At 41.2% G+C, this 13,218-nt stretch overlaps 1 protein-coding gene and 1 long non-coding RNA gene across 8 annotated transcripts in view; one reads left to right on the top strand and one right to left on the bottom strand.

Annotated features, from left to right (window-relative positions):
* Positions 1–9,300, top strand: part of LOC146893415 (uncharacterized) — a 37,492-nt gene extending 28,192 nt beyond the window's left edge. The window contains exons 3-4 of one of the 2 annotated variants that reach the window (XR_015003017.2): positions 2,682–3,034; positions 9,106–9,300. This is a non-coding gene — a long non-coding RNA (uncharacterized LOC146893415). The remainder of the gene's footprint in view (positions 1–2,681; positions 3,035–9,105) is intronic. The other variant, XR_015003018.2, reaches the window with a different exon arrangement.
* Sbf2 (SET binding factor 2) overlaps positions 1–13,218 on the bottom strand; it is a 382,011-nt gene that overhangs the window by 8,247 nt on the left and 360,546 nt on the right. For all 6 annotated transcript variants that reach the window (XM_085692888.2, XM_085692889.2, XM_085692890.2 and 3 more), the window contains 2 exons: positions 4,491–4,617; positions 945–1,072 (listed from right to left, as the gene is read on the bottom strand). In XM_085692888.2, coding sequence (XP_085549014.2) covers positions 945–1,072; positions 4,491–4,617 — 255 coding nt within the window. The remainder of the gene's footprint in view (positions 1–944; positions 1,073–4,490; positions 4,618–13,218) is intronic.

Genomic DNA, 13,218 nt, shown 5'->3' with positions numbered 1-13,218 from the left:
GGAGTCATGCACTGACATGGCAGGCTGACTTGGGTGAGTGATTTGGATTCAGACCAGGAATGTGGAGTACCCAGAGCAAAGATTGGATGAGGAGAGGCTACCTAAAAATGAGCATTTTGTTTATTGGTGAAGGTCCCACCAGAGAAAGGCCAAACAGAGTTCTAAATGCATGACCCAGGGCAGGGACCTCTGCATTTCCTAAGTACTGAAGTTTTGCTATCAATCCTGCCCAGCCTCCAAGTATTTGATTTACGTATGGCATCGAACAGTTCCCAGCTAGTAATCTGTTGATGTTTTTGAGACAGTCTTGCTATGCAGTCCTGACTGGCTTCAAACTTGTGATCTTCCTGTGTCTATCACTTAAGTGACAGGATTAGAGGCATATGCTACCACACTGAGACCCAGAAATAATTTAGAAGATGAAATTATGGGTTGGAGAGAGGGTTTAGTTATTAAGAATATTTAATGTTCTTACAGAAGATCTGAGTTCCCAGCACCAGCTTCACGTGGTTAAACCTGCCTGTTGCATGCCTAGGTCATGCAGATACATATGACCAAGCCTTGCTGCCCCTGAGATATGCCATCCTCTGGGCTGGGCTCTAAATGTCAGTGGTCCCCTTCAGGCTCTTCCTCAGGTTTACTACATACTAAAGCATTTAAGACTTTTCAGTGGTGGCATGGCATGGTGGGACACCTTTAATCCTACGCAGGCGAAGTTGCTTTGCTTTGATTGTATTGACATTATCCCTTCTAAGTTTTGGGGAGCAGCTCTAGTATTTGCATCAGGTATTTAGTAAACAGTCTCCACTTCCATTACAACCCAAACCTATGCTGTCTCAAACTTTTAAGTATGAAACCCCATCAAATGTTTACATATACTAAAAGTGAAGAGAAACTTTTATACACAACATTCAGAAAGTAAGATACAAATGATTTAACTCTACCTCTATTTCCACTGGTGAGTATAAGTAATTGAAGAAAATGGGACTCCGCTTGTGCATCTTGTCAATACACTCCCAAATACAAACTCCTTTCTTGGCATGCTTGTCACCTTTATCATCAAATAAAGTTCCTGTAATTTAAAAAAAAAATCCATCAAAATGGAAAGAAATTGAAATTTTGTCTAAAAGTATGGAACATATAGAAGAGGAAATATTTCTTATGTTTCTGAAAGCAGCAACAAATGTGCAGAAATCTTAAAAGCTAACTGCCAACAAAACCAGGAACAAGCATGTCAAGCCTGTGGGAAATGTGGGACAGGGTCTCGGCAGAGCTGTCCCACTCACGTCCTGCTTCTGAATGTACTACCACAAAGGAGACAGGCTACACAGAAAATAGACCTAGTTAACTCATACAGCTTAGCTGAAAATTTATTTTTATGTTTCTTTAAAAAACTTGTTTATTATGAAGCAACTGAAAACAATATTCTTGGGTAACATTTACTTCCACCAATGACAGTCACAGAGACTCAGAAAGACAGAGGGCGTGTTCTGTCTCCTTAAGTGATTATATGAACTTAGATTCTGATATTCCCCCATCTTCCAGGGTTTCACTGTATAGTGCTGGTTGTCCTAGAACTAGGTATATAGACCATGCTGGACTCGAACTCAGATCTGCTTGCCTCTGTCTCCTGAGTGCTGGTAAGGCATGTGTCACCATGCCTGGCTGCATATTCTGTGTTCTTAATGGGGGATATAAATACGCTAGAGTAAGTTAAGAGCAAGTTCTGGAAAGGCAGTGCTACTGCACTTTGTATGAAGTGATACTGTTAAAAGCTAACTTTTTACCACAAGAGACTACCTCAGGCCTAAGGTCGTACAAAATTATGTAACCTGTGGGTCCCAAGACTGACTGTTTTTCTACTTTGTTCTTTCTTCCTTCCTTCTCTCCTAACTGCAGGGTCCTGGCACTTACAGCAACACCAAGCAAGCTTTTGTGATAGACTTTAGGCAGGAGAATGGGAGAGGGTACATGGTAGCCCTGTTTCTCAGGACACACTCCTCCACCCTGGTGCTACCCACAGACTGGAACTATGGACAATGGACTTTTCTTACACTATCGAAATGACTATTTCAGAGTAATATGTACATACACAGGGAACAATTTAAATATAAACAAACATTTAAAAAATATTTGAACCATCAGACACTATCATCAAGTCCTATTATAGTCCAATTCCAAAACAGTAATATACTCTTTCAAGACAGTGGAGAATTTCTGAAGCCTTGACAGTTATGACTGAGGTTCATCAGCAGTGGCTGAGAGTCCTATTCTCTAACTGTTGACCTTGGCAGATAGAGGATAGTTCCCACAGCTGCTGGTAAGTAAGACTTCACCGAGTAGGCTTCATAATTGGTGATTCTGCCCAGCAGGGACAGATTCCAATTAGGCAACCCAGACTACACTGGCATATAAATTAAACCAGGTTAGATGGTGGGTCCAGAGAGGGGTTTGGAGAGGCCCTTTGCTATTCTAGATGGTAGGGGTTTGGAGAGGCCCTTTGGTAATGACATTCTAGGTGGTAGGGGTTTGGAGAGGCCCTTTGGTAATGACAGTCTAGGTGGTTTCTGAAAAATGTGTAAGACACAGGATGAAAACAATTTCATTTTCACTCTGTCAACATGTTTGGTAAAACATTGTCTTATCCAATTTCTTTAATCGTTCTGTTTAATCTCTTTTAGATCATAGCTGGGACAGAAAGCCTTGGCCAGTTTTCAGATGAGAGGCCTGTGGCTGAGGGACGAAGCTGTTCACCCACTGTCATACTTTCTGACCCCCTGCTGGAGCAGTGGAGCACTCAACCTTGGCAGCATGGTGGAATCACTTGGGAGCTTTCAAAAGCTCTGGCTGCCTGGTCCCACCCTCAGGTTCGGATTAAATTGGCTGGAGGTGCTGCCTGGATGTCCCCAGTTGATTCTAGTCAAGTCTGAGAAATGTTGCACAGATTCTAATGTTTCTCTAACTAGAGTCATCATCTGGCAGCAGGGACCTTGGGTTCTGGCCTGGGCTTTGGCCACATCCACATGGAGTAGAGGTAATTTGCTGAGCAGCGCTGTATCTCTCTGACAGTCATATGCACCCAATGAACCCTTTAGTGGTAGCACTCAGTTGGCTGAAGACTGGATACAGGCAGCTGTCACTAGCTCTAATTACCTTCTCTCCACATGCTGCTTAGGACACTGTTTCTGACTGTGATATGAGGTATACACAGGTATGAAGAACAAACAGGACAGGAGTGGTCTGGCCAGCGTTCTTTCCTTCACCCAAAGTGAAATATCTATCATAGCTGACAATTTCAAGAACATGCCCTGAAACTAGTCTTTCCTGTCTGCAGATTTTAAACCGAGATCACTGGTAAAGCTTTAGTTGTGAAGGGCTCTCTTTCTAAATACTCAGTGACATATGAAGTACCGAGAATACCAACTCTGTTTTACTTTAATTCCCCACCTTCGGAGTGCTAGGATGACAGACATATAGCACCATGCTTGGTTTATGTGATGCAGGTGAAAATCAATACCAGGGCTCTATGCATACTAGGCAAGTACTCTTCCAACCAAGTCACCTGGAACAAGGGCTGACTGTTTTTGACTTGTCCTAACAAAAATTTGTCACACATTTCCCATTTTCCTAACAACTCCTGGGAAATGTTTTCATAGTTTCTCAGAATCTATTTTTTTTAATATTTATTTATTATATATACAATATTCTGTATACATGTATGCCTACAGGCCAGAAGAGGGCACCAGACCTCATTACAGATGGTTGTGAGCCACCATGTGGTTGCTGGGAATTGAACTCAGGACCTTTGGAAGAGCAGTCTGTGCTCTTAACCTCTGAGCCATCTCTCCAGCCCCCTCAGAATCTATTTTTTAAAATAAATGTTATAGCTTTTAGAAATTGTAATACAGATACTGGTATCTACAATTCCTCAAGGGCTTCTTGTATGCTAACAACTGTGCTGAGAAACTGACCACTGCTTCCTCCTGTGGTCACTATGGTCCTATTGTACCCTATCACTGTCCCTACATTACAGATGAGAAGGCTGAGGCTCAGAGACAGTCCTAGACAACCCCCCCCCCCACTCCACCCCGGCAAAGTACAGCTGGTAAGCGGTGGTGCTAGAATTTAACTTTGGTATGTTTGGTTTGGAACCTTTTTCATGAGCTGGTCGCCAAACTGTCACCATGGACAGGCCCCTTTCTATCAGAGTGGCCATGAATGGAAATACTATGAATTAAACATGTCTCCTACATAGCAGTAGTGATTGAAGGTGCCAAACAGTGAGTGTTTTTAGTTTTACAAAGGCGAGACAAGAACGAGCACTTGCTGTAATGGCTGAGAGAGGGCATCCTGCCCTGGAGCTGGGCAGTTACTCAGATCACGCTACACTCAAATCTTATTTGGAATCACTTACATCATTCAAGTTTCCACTGAAAGCATGCAAGACTAACAACAACAACAAGATAGAACAGAGGCATAGAAATACATACCATGCTCTAATCTTTCATAGTCTGAATCCAGAAGAAATGTTTTAAAGCGATTAGACACATAATGGAAAGCCAAGAACTTTAGGTAATAGAGATTGAATTCAAACTCAGTTGGATACTGGATGTAAACCTGAAACACACAAACCAAGGGTAAGAGTCAAACAGAAAAGTCAAAGTCACATTACAGAACGATTAGCTGAAATCTGACGGGGACCTCTGGCCATTCATCTGACAAATGCTTAAATCTCTGTTAATCCCACTGGTCGAGAACATCACTACCACAATTTAAAGCCAAATACTTTAAAAAATGGTTTATTTATTTATTATGTATACAATACCTCCCCAATAAACCTCTTGCATTAACGCTGTTGCACATGGCACACCTTGGCAGGGCCCACCTGAAGGTCCCACTTTGCCTTTAGTTATCCTTTCAACCAACACTTGGGAAGTAGAGGCAGGAGGACCAATGTCAGCCTTGTTTACAGGTCACACAATCTAGGAAAAGAAAGATCCTTTCATATGCTAAAGGAATGGGGAGGAATGTGTCTTTTAACATTTTTTTTCTTGGTGTTTTGACACAGGAATTTAACACTGCAACCCAATCTGGTTTGGAATTCTTTAGGTAGCGTGGGGATTGGGGAGCTGGGTCTGAACCCGCTGGGCTCCTCCTGTTTTAGCTTCCAAGATGCTGAGCCACCAGACCCAATTTTCACCTTATTTTTATCAGCTCATCAGCAAAGTCCTGGACAAAGGAATATGGATGACTGGGGGGATCACTGTCTCATTGTTTGCAGCCTGTCTTAGACAAGCTGTCTGCAGCCGCAGTGGAGCCAGCTCATACTAATAGAGAGTAAACATGTGCCCCACTATACCAGGCAGTCCCACCCATGCTGCTCAATGCCTCCTCCCCTAGGCAGGCTTTCTCTGTGTAGCCCTGGCTGTCCTGGAACTCTCTGTTAACCACGCTAGCCTTGGACTCAGAGATCTACTTGCCTCTGCCTCCCGAGTGCTGGAATTAAAGGCCTGGGTAGTGCTTCTCAGTTTTAAAAGCAGCAACAGGATCTTGCCGGGTCAAGATAAGTTTCACTCATAACTGCATTTGCTAAAAGCTGTTTCATTTTATTTTTCTTCGGTTTTTTTTTTGAAAGTAATTTTATTAAATTATAAAAAGTTTCCATTTACGCCCCTCCTCCCAACGCCCTCCCACTCCCCACCTCCCTCTCCTCCTCCCTCTTTGTCCCCAAGGGCAGTCAGGGTCTCCTGCCCTGTGGGAAGTCCAAGTTCCTCCCCCCTCCCTCCAGGTCCAGGAAGGTGAGCATCCAAACAGACTGGATCCCAAAAATCCAGTATATGCAGAGGAAACCAGTCCCAGTGTCATTGTCAATGGCTTCTCAGAAAGACTGCAGGCCAGCCACATTCAGAAAATCCGGCCACAATCAGAGAATCTGGTTGGATCACATGCTCGTTCAGTCACGGTCCATCTGGCCTTGGTAAACTCTCATTAGATCCGACCCCTTGTATCAGTGGGTGATAGTATCCCTCGCAGTCCTTCGTCATTTTCTTCCTCCTTCTGCTCCTCATTTGGATCTTGGGGGGCTCAGTTCGGTGCTCCAACGCGGGCCTCCATCTGTATCGCCATCCAACGCCATTTTCTTTGGTTTTTTGAGACAGGGTTTCTCTGTAGCTTTGGAGCTTGTTCTGGAATGAGCTCTTGTAGACCAGGATGGCCTTGAACTCACAAAGATCCTCCTGCCTCTGCTGGGATTAAAGGTGTGCACCACCACTGCCCGGCTGCTAAAAGCTGTTTCTAATGAGTATTACAGGCAGTCTGTCTAAAGGTCAGCTTTTGGGGCTGAAGAGATGGCACGACTGAGTTCAGATCCCTAACACCCACATAAAAAGCTGGGTATGATAATGCATGCTACAAGCCCAGTGCTGGGTATGGGTAAGACATGGGATTCCCTAGGGTTTAGTAGCTAGCAAGCTTAGACAAATTGGTACTTCCAGGTTTGGTGAGATCTTGTCTAAAATGTCTAACAAAATAAGGTAGAGGAGCCACTGGGAATGATGCTGTGATGTCACTCTCTGTCCTCCACATGCACCTGCATGTGCAAGCACACATGGATACACTCGTGCGTTCATATGCATAACACAATAAATACAGTCTTTCTCCCCATGCTTAACCTGGACACAGACTTGGTGAGCTGAAGAAAGCAGGTGTGTGTGTGTGTGTGTGTAATATGTTGACTGCTCCTAATAAACTAATGGGAATTTTAAGTCATGATCTAGATTTTAAATCTAGCAAACTACTTGTGTCTGGAGAGGTCAAAGACTCAACCTATTACTGCCAGTTTCCTAAACCGGTATAATTTCAAACTGTTTTCTAAAAAATTATCCTTATACCCACAAGTAAGTGTAGTTTTAACCACTCATCAAACTACTTCTTTGTGCAACAGACAAAGACTATTAACAGAGACTAAGTGACTATTGCATGTCTAACCTCCAATGACACTTCTTCAAGGCAATTTCTACACCTCAGACTCAGGGACACTGGAGGAAAAGAGGGGTGCGGAGATTATAAGAGCCAGAGACCTGGGAAACCTGATGTTAGATAGTGTCCTCTACACGTGACAGAGAAAATGAACACATGAACTCTCAATATGGATGTCTGAACAAGACCAGCATGACAACACAAGCTGACAAGCCCCTATTGACAGGAAATTCCACACAGTTCAACACCTAGATGAAGAGCTACAGGTAGATGAGGAAGAAGAGCCCATTTCCTCCAGGGATGAGGATGGGCTCCTACATAGGCTGTCCAATCCCAAGGGTCAGCCCTGGTTATGTGTACACATAAAAACAAAGCTAAACAAACACAATAAGCTCGCGCTCTCTCTCTCCCTCCACACACACACACACACACACACACACACACACACACACACACACACGAAAAAAAAACCAATAATTGAAGAGATCATGAATTTGGGAGGGGAAACAAGGAAGGAACTGGGGGGTGGGAGTGATGTAGATGCACTATTTATGTATGAAGCTACCAAAAACACCCCACTCATTAAAAATAAAAATTTAAAAAGTTTACCATTTGGTTAGACCCCTAGATTTCTGTGATAAGTTCTCTCTATTGTCTTCTTTCTCTCTCACACATACAGTATTTTCTTATTGTCTTTTTGATTGCATTAAAAGTGTCTGAAGCATACATGGTGGACCTGTAACTGTGGTGCCTCCTCCTTGAGATATTCTGAATAACGGGAAATGTGACTTCTTTTGTAACTGTAAGCATCTGTCGTTAAGTTTGAGTTTTCTCATTAGTAAAGATAAAGGACTAGACTCCATGAATTTCCTGTGACTACAGTATAAAGAACAACTAACTAGAAAGACTAGGACTAGTTGGGCAGTTTATAGTTATAATTAAATAAAACTCAGACTGACAACAACTGATAACAGAGCATTATCACTGGACATAAAAATAAGTTTCTCTGGCCTGTTGTGGTAGTGCATGCCTTTAATCCTAGTACTTAGGAGACAGAGGCAGATGGATCTCTTGGGAGTTCCAGACTAGCAAGTGAGACCTTGTCTTAAGAAAAAGAATCCATTTCTGTAATGGAAAATAAATTATAAAAACATTTCCCTCTCTTGCTTTGTTAGATGTTTGCCAACTATATCCTAATACAGCAATTCTCATTCAAATGAGAGTTTCTGCATTTTTTGGGTGGGGGAGATTTAAGGAGACAGGGTCTCATTTTGCAACTCTAACTGACCTAGTCACCATGTAAAGCAGGGTAGCCTCAAATTCAGAGATCCATCTGTCTCTGGCTCTCAAGTGCAGGATTAAAGGTGTGTGCAACCATGCTTGGCTTTTGTTTTTTTATCTTCTGGTGGTGCTGGGAACTGAATTCAGGGTCTGCACATAGCAAGCAAGTTCTGAACTGCTGAGCAACACCCACACCAAGTCTTCCTGGTCCCTTCTCAAGCAACGTTCAGACTTCTGGTTTCCTCCCTATCCTGTCCTTTGATGTCATGTAAAGCTTTCTAGTTCAAGCTTTTGGCTTAGAACCAGGGCACACACTGAGAGCTGGTGACTTATAGAGTAGGACAGCCAGACAGTGAAGGGGACAAGTGTATGAGGATGGAACCTGGCTCTTTTATCATCTGAGCCTTAGGGAAGAAGAAACTGCAGAGTAAATCAGATAGGGTAGGCTACAAGGAGTAATCACAGGCCAGCCCAGCCCAGGCTCATCATTTCAGAGGAAGAAAGGTTCAGGCTTCTACCAGGGATCTGGCCTACAAAAACGTCTGAAGGATACTTTAATGCTACTCTTAATGACTATTTTCTTCAGAACCCTCCTGTTTCACCAAGTGTGTGAAGTTTTTCCTAAATATTATGATATTTAATATGCTTAGGAGAAGAATTTTGAAAACTTCCTAAGAAACCACTGATTTGCTCCTAATGAAGGTGTGGGGGTAGAGCTGTCTAAGGAGAAATGTGCCCATTTCACTATTTACACAAATAAGATCTGTCTGCCTTCTGTCACTAAGCACAATTATCTGTGAATGATCCATGCTGCTTAGTTATCCGTCCATGCTTCTTTTATTACAGATGGTATTCCACTGTACTGATGCACCACACCTACTCCCCTGTGGGTAGAGGGAGCTTTACCATCACTTGGCTACTGCACACAGAGTTGTTAAGAAGAGGTTGTTAAGAAGAGGTATGCTGCGAGTGTGTGCAGAGACTGAAGCTTTCACCTCTTTTGTAAACTGCTGAGAATTAAATGACTGAGTCAAAAATGTATATTGGTGGTTACTGGCATACACTCTGGTGATGTTCATTTCTAATATGGGTAATCAATTAATCCCCCCTGGTGTGGAAGAATTGTCTGTATTCTGTCAATCATGTTTTAAATAAATGCTGATTGGCCAGGCAGGAAGTATAGGCGGATCAACCAGACAGGAAGTATAGGCGGGGCGATGAGAACAGGAGAAGCCTGGGAAGAAGAAAGCTCTTCCTCCAGTCCTGCCTCAATCACCTAAGAAGCAAGATGTGATCTGCCCCACTGAAAAAGGTACCAAGTCATGTGGCTAACATATATAGGAATAATGGGCTATATAAGTTATAATAGCTAATACAAAGCCTGAGCTAATGGGCCATTCACTTTATAACCTAATGTAGACTCTCTGTGTGATTTTCTCTGGGGCTAAACGGCTGGGGGACCAGGTGGGACAGAACCCTCCCCCCCACAAGCTGGTCCTCATGTTACACCCCCCCTCTTTTTTCCCTGTTGTCAGCCTAGCTAGGGGTTCATCAGTTTTACTGATCTTAAAGAAAATTTTTGGGTTTCATCAATATTTTTCATTATTGATCATAAGATTTTCAGAGCATCAAGGCAAGTATGCATCAAACAATTTAACTTTATATGTAGTGTTTGCAATGACAGGCATGTCAGTCAGTAAACTAACTCTACTGAATCTTGTATGTTTTCCTCAGACATCATCTAAATATTCATTAAATAATAATCTTGTATGTATATTGCTAAAGATTCAAGGTACAGGGTTAAAGGACGAAACTGTAGGCATTTCAGTTTTATTTTACATATGTAGTAAAATCTGACAGCTTCACTTACATAAGTAAGAATTGAATATGAGATGGAATTTAGAGAAATATAAATTTATTGTTATTTTTGTCCATGTGCCATTAGGTTCTTTGTAAAACTTAAAAGATCCATTAAAAAAAAAATCTGCAATGGGAAGGAAGGGGAGTGGGGGAAATGTATAGTTCAATTAAAAAAATAAAAAAACTACAACGATACATGGAGCAGTATCAGCACCTTGGGGATATGCTGCAACAAACCTGGATTATGCTCTCAGGTGCGAAGGGATAGTAAACTAGAGTGTGCAGTGGATTATGTGAGAGCTACGGTCTAAGACACACTAATGACAATTAAGTAGCCGGGTGGTGGTGCTGCACACTTTTAACCCCAGTACTTGGGAGACAGAGGCAGGTGGACTGCTGTGAGTTCGAGGTCAGCCTGGTCTACAGAGTGAGTTCCAGGACTGTACCACAGGAAAACTCTGTCTTGGAAAAAAAAAAAAACACCTTACAAAGTAAGATTTAAGAAGGACTAACAGTGTATCTTGTACTGTGCTAGCCCATCATATAAGGCTTTAGAACTCATGATATTAAAAGGCAATGGAAAACCTTATTTTAAAACCATTTATGTGAAGTTTGTCAGTTTTCAGTTGAATAGGAAGCAGGCAAAATCTTGAATATACCACAAAGCCATCAGTTACAACTATTTGACCAATATACATGGCTGAATTGTAGAGTAATCAATGTCTGGCGGCAGCTGGACTGATCCTGTGACGTCACAAGGAAGGAGCCAGTCTTAAATGGGCAAAATAGCTTTTGCATTTGAGTTGGGACCTTCACGTTGGCATAGTAACAGGGAGGAGTAACATTACTACATCAGGCCAGAGTCAATTTACAATGTAAATACACTCTGAAGGCACATTCAGCACTGATAGGTTTTCAAAGAGGGACAGAATGAAAACGTTCTAGGATATGCTCAAGGATTATCCAATATTGAATTAAAAGGATAATTTCTTATACTTCACATTTTCATTCATATTATATATATTTTCCCATTTGGTACTATGTTTTTAAAAATTAATAATTACTTTAAAAACATTTATCTATTTAGTATAAATGTTTGTGGATGTGTGACAGGCCAGAACAGTGCAGAGTTTCCTCCATCTTGTATTCTTGCTGAGGCCATTTTAGGTTAAATTAGAAATTGATCTCCTTCATGGAGACTTCCATGGAAAATTACCCAACTTTATTTTAGGGATCAGAGGTCAAGATGCTCCAGCTAACTTTTCCAAGTTCCAAGTTTCTGTTAAACTTCTTTTTTTTTTAAACTTTTTAATTTTTTTATTGAATTTATTGAGCTATACATTTTTCTTTGCTCCCTTCCCTTTCTTTCCCCTCCCCTTCAATCCTTTCCCATTGTCCTCATGTTCCCAATTTACACAAGAGATCTTGTCTTTTTCTACTTCCCATAGAGATTAGATCCATGTATGTCTCTCTTAGGGTCCTTATTGTCTAGGTTCTCAGGGATTGTGAATTATAGGCTGGTTTTCTTTCATTTAAGTCTTTAAGTCACTGATGAGTGAGTACATATGATACTTGTTTTTCTGGGTCTGGGTTACCTCACTCAATATGATGTTTTCTAGATCCATCCATTTGCCTGAAAATTTCAAGATGCCATTATTTTTTTCTGCTGTGTAGTACTCCATTGTGTAAATGTACCACATTTTCCTTATCCATTCTTTGGTCGACGGGCATTTAATTCTGGCTATGACAAACACTGCTGTAATTAACATAGTTGAGCACATGTCCTTGTGGTAGGATTGAACATCCTTTGGGCGTATACCCAAAAGTGGTATTGCTAGGTCTTGAGGAAGGTTGTTTCCTAATTTTCTGAGAAATCGCCACACTGATATCCAAAGGGGTTGTACCAGTTTGCACTCCCATCAGTAATGCAGAAGTGTTCCCTTTTCCCTACAACCTCTCCAGCATAAGTTGTCAACAGTGTTTTTGATCTTGGTCATTCTTACAGGTGTAAGATGGAATCTCAGAATTGTTATGATTTGCATTTCTCTGATGACTAAGGATGTTGAGCATTTCCTTTAGTGTCTTTCAGCCATTTTAGATTCCTCTGTTGAGAGTTCTCTGTTTAGGTCTGTACTCCATTTTTTTCTATTGGATTATTTGTTCTTTTGATGACATATTTATTGAATTCTTTGTATATTTTGGAGATCAGACTTCTGTCTGATGTGGGGTTGGTGAAGATCTTTTCCCATTCTGTAGGCTGTTATTTTGTCTTGTTGACCATCTCCCTTAATTTACAGAAATTTTTCAGTTTCAGGAGGTCCTATTTATTAATTGCTTCTCTCAGTGTCTATGCTACTAGGGTTATATTTAGAAAGACGTCTTCTGTGCCAATGTATTTAAGTGTACTTCTCATTTTCTCTTCTATGAGGTTCAGTGTGGCTTTATGTTGAGGTATTTGATCCATTTGGACTTGAGTTTTGTGCATGCTGGTAAATATGGATCTATTTTCATTCTTCTACATTTGATATTCAGTTATGTCAGCACCATTTGTTAAATTTTTTTTTACCATTTGATATTTTTTGCTTCTTTGACAAAAATCAAGTGTTCATAGGTATATGGATTAATATCTGGGACTTTGATTTGTTCCATTGGTCCTGCTGTATGTTTTTATGCCAGTACCAGGCTGTTTTCAGTACTGTAGCTCTGTAGTAGAGTTTGAAGTCAGGAATTGTGATGCCTCCAGAAGTTCCTTTATAATGTACATGACTGTTTTGGCTATCCTGGGTTTTATGCTTTTCCATATGAAGTTGAGTACTGTTCTTTTGAGGTCTGTGAAGAATTTTGCTGGGATTTTTATGGGCATTGCATTGAATCTGTAGATTGATTTTGTTAAGATTGCCATTTTTACTATGTTAATTCTATCTACCCAAGAGCATGGAAGATCTTTCCATTTTCTGGTGTCTTCTTCAATTTGTTTCTCCAAAGATTTAAAGTTCTTGTCATATAGGACTTCCACTTGTTTAGTTAGGGTTACTCTGAGATATTTTATGCTATTTGTGGCTATTGTGAATGGTGATGTTTCTCTGATTTCTTTATCAG

This window comes from Myodes glareolus, chromosome 7, assembly GCF_982192425.1.
Source record: "Myodes glareolus chromosome 7, mMyoGla1.1, whole genome shotgun sequence".
In the NCBI taxonomy this organism is placed as follows: Eukaryota; Metazoa; Chordata; class Mammalia; order Rodentia; family Cricetidae; genus Myodes; species Myodes glareolus.
Note: the sequence above shows the minus strand (reverse complement) of the source record. Positions and strands in the feature narration are given on the sequence as shown.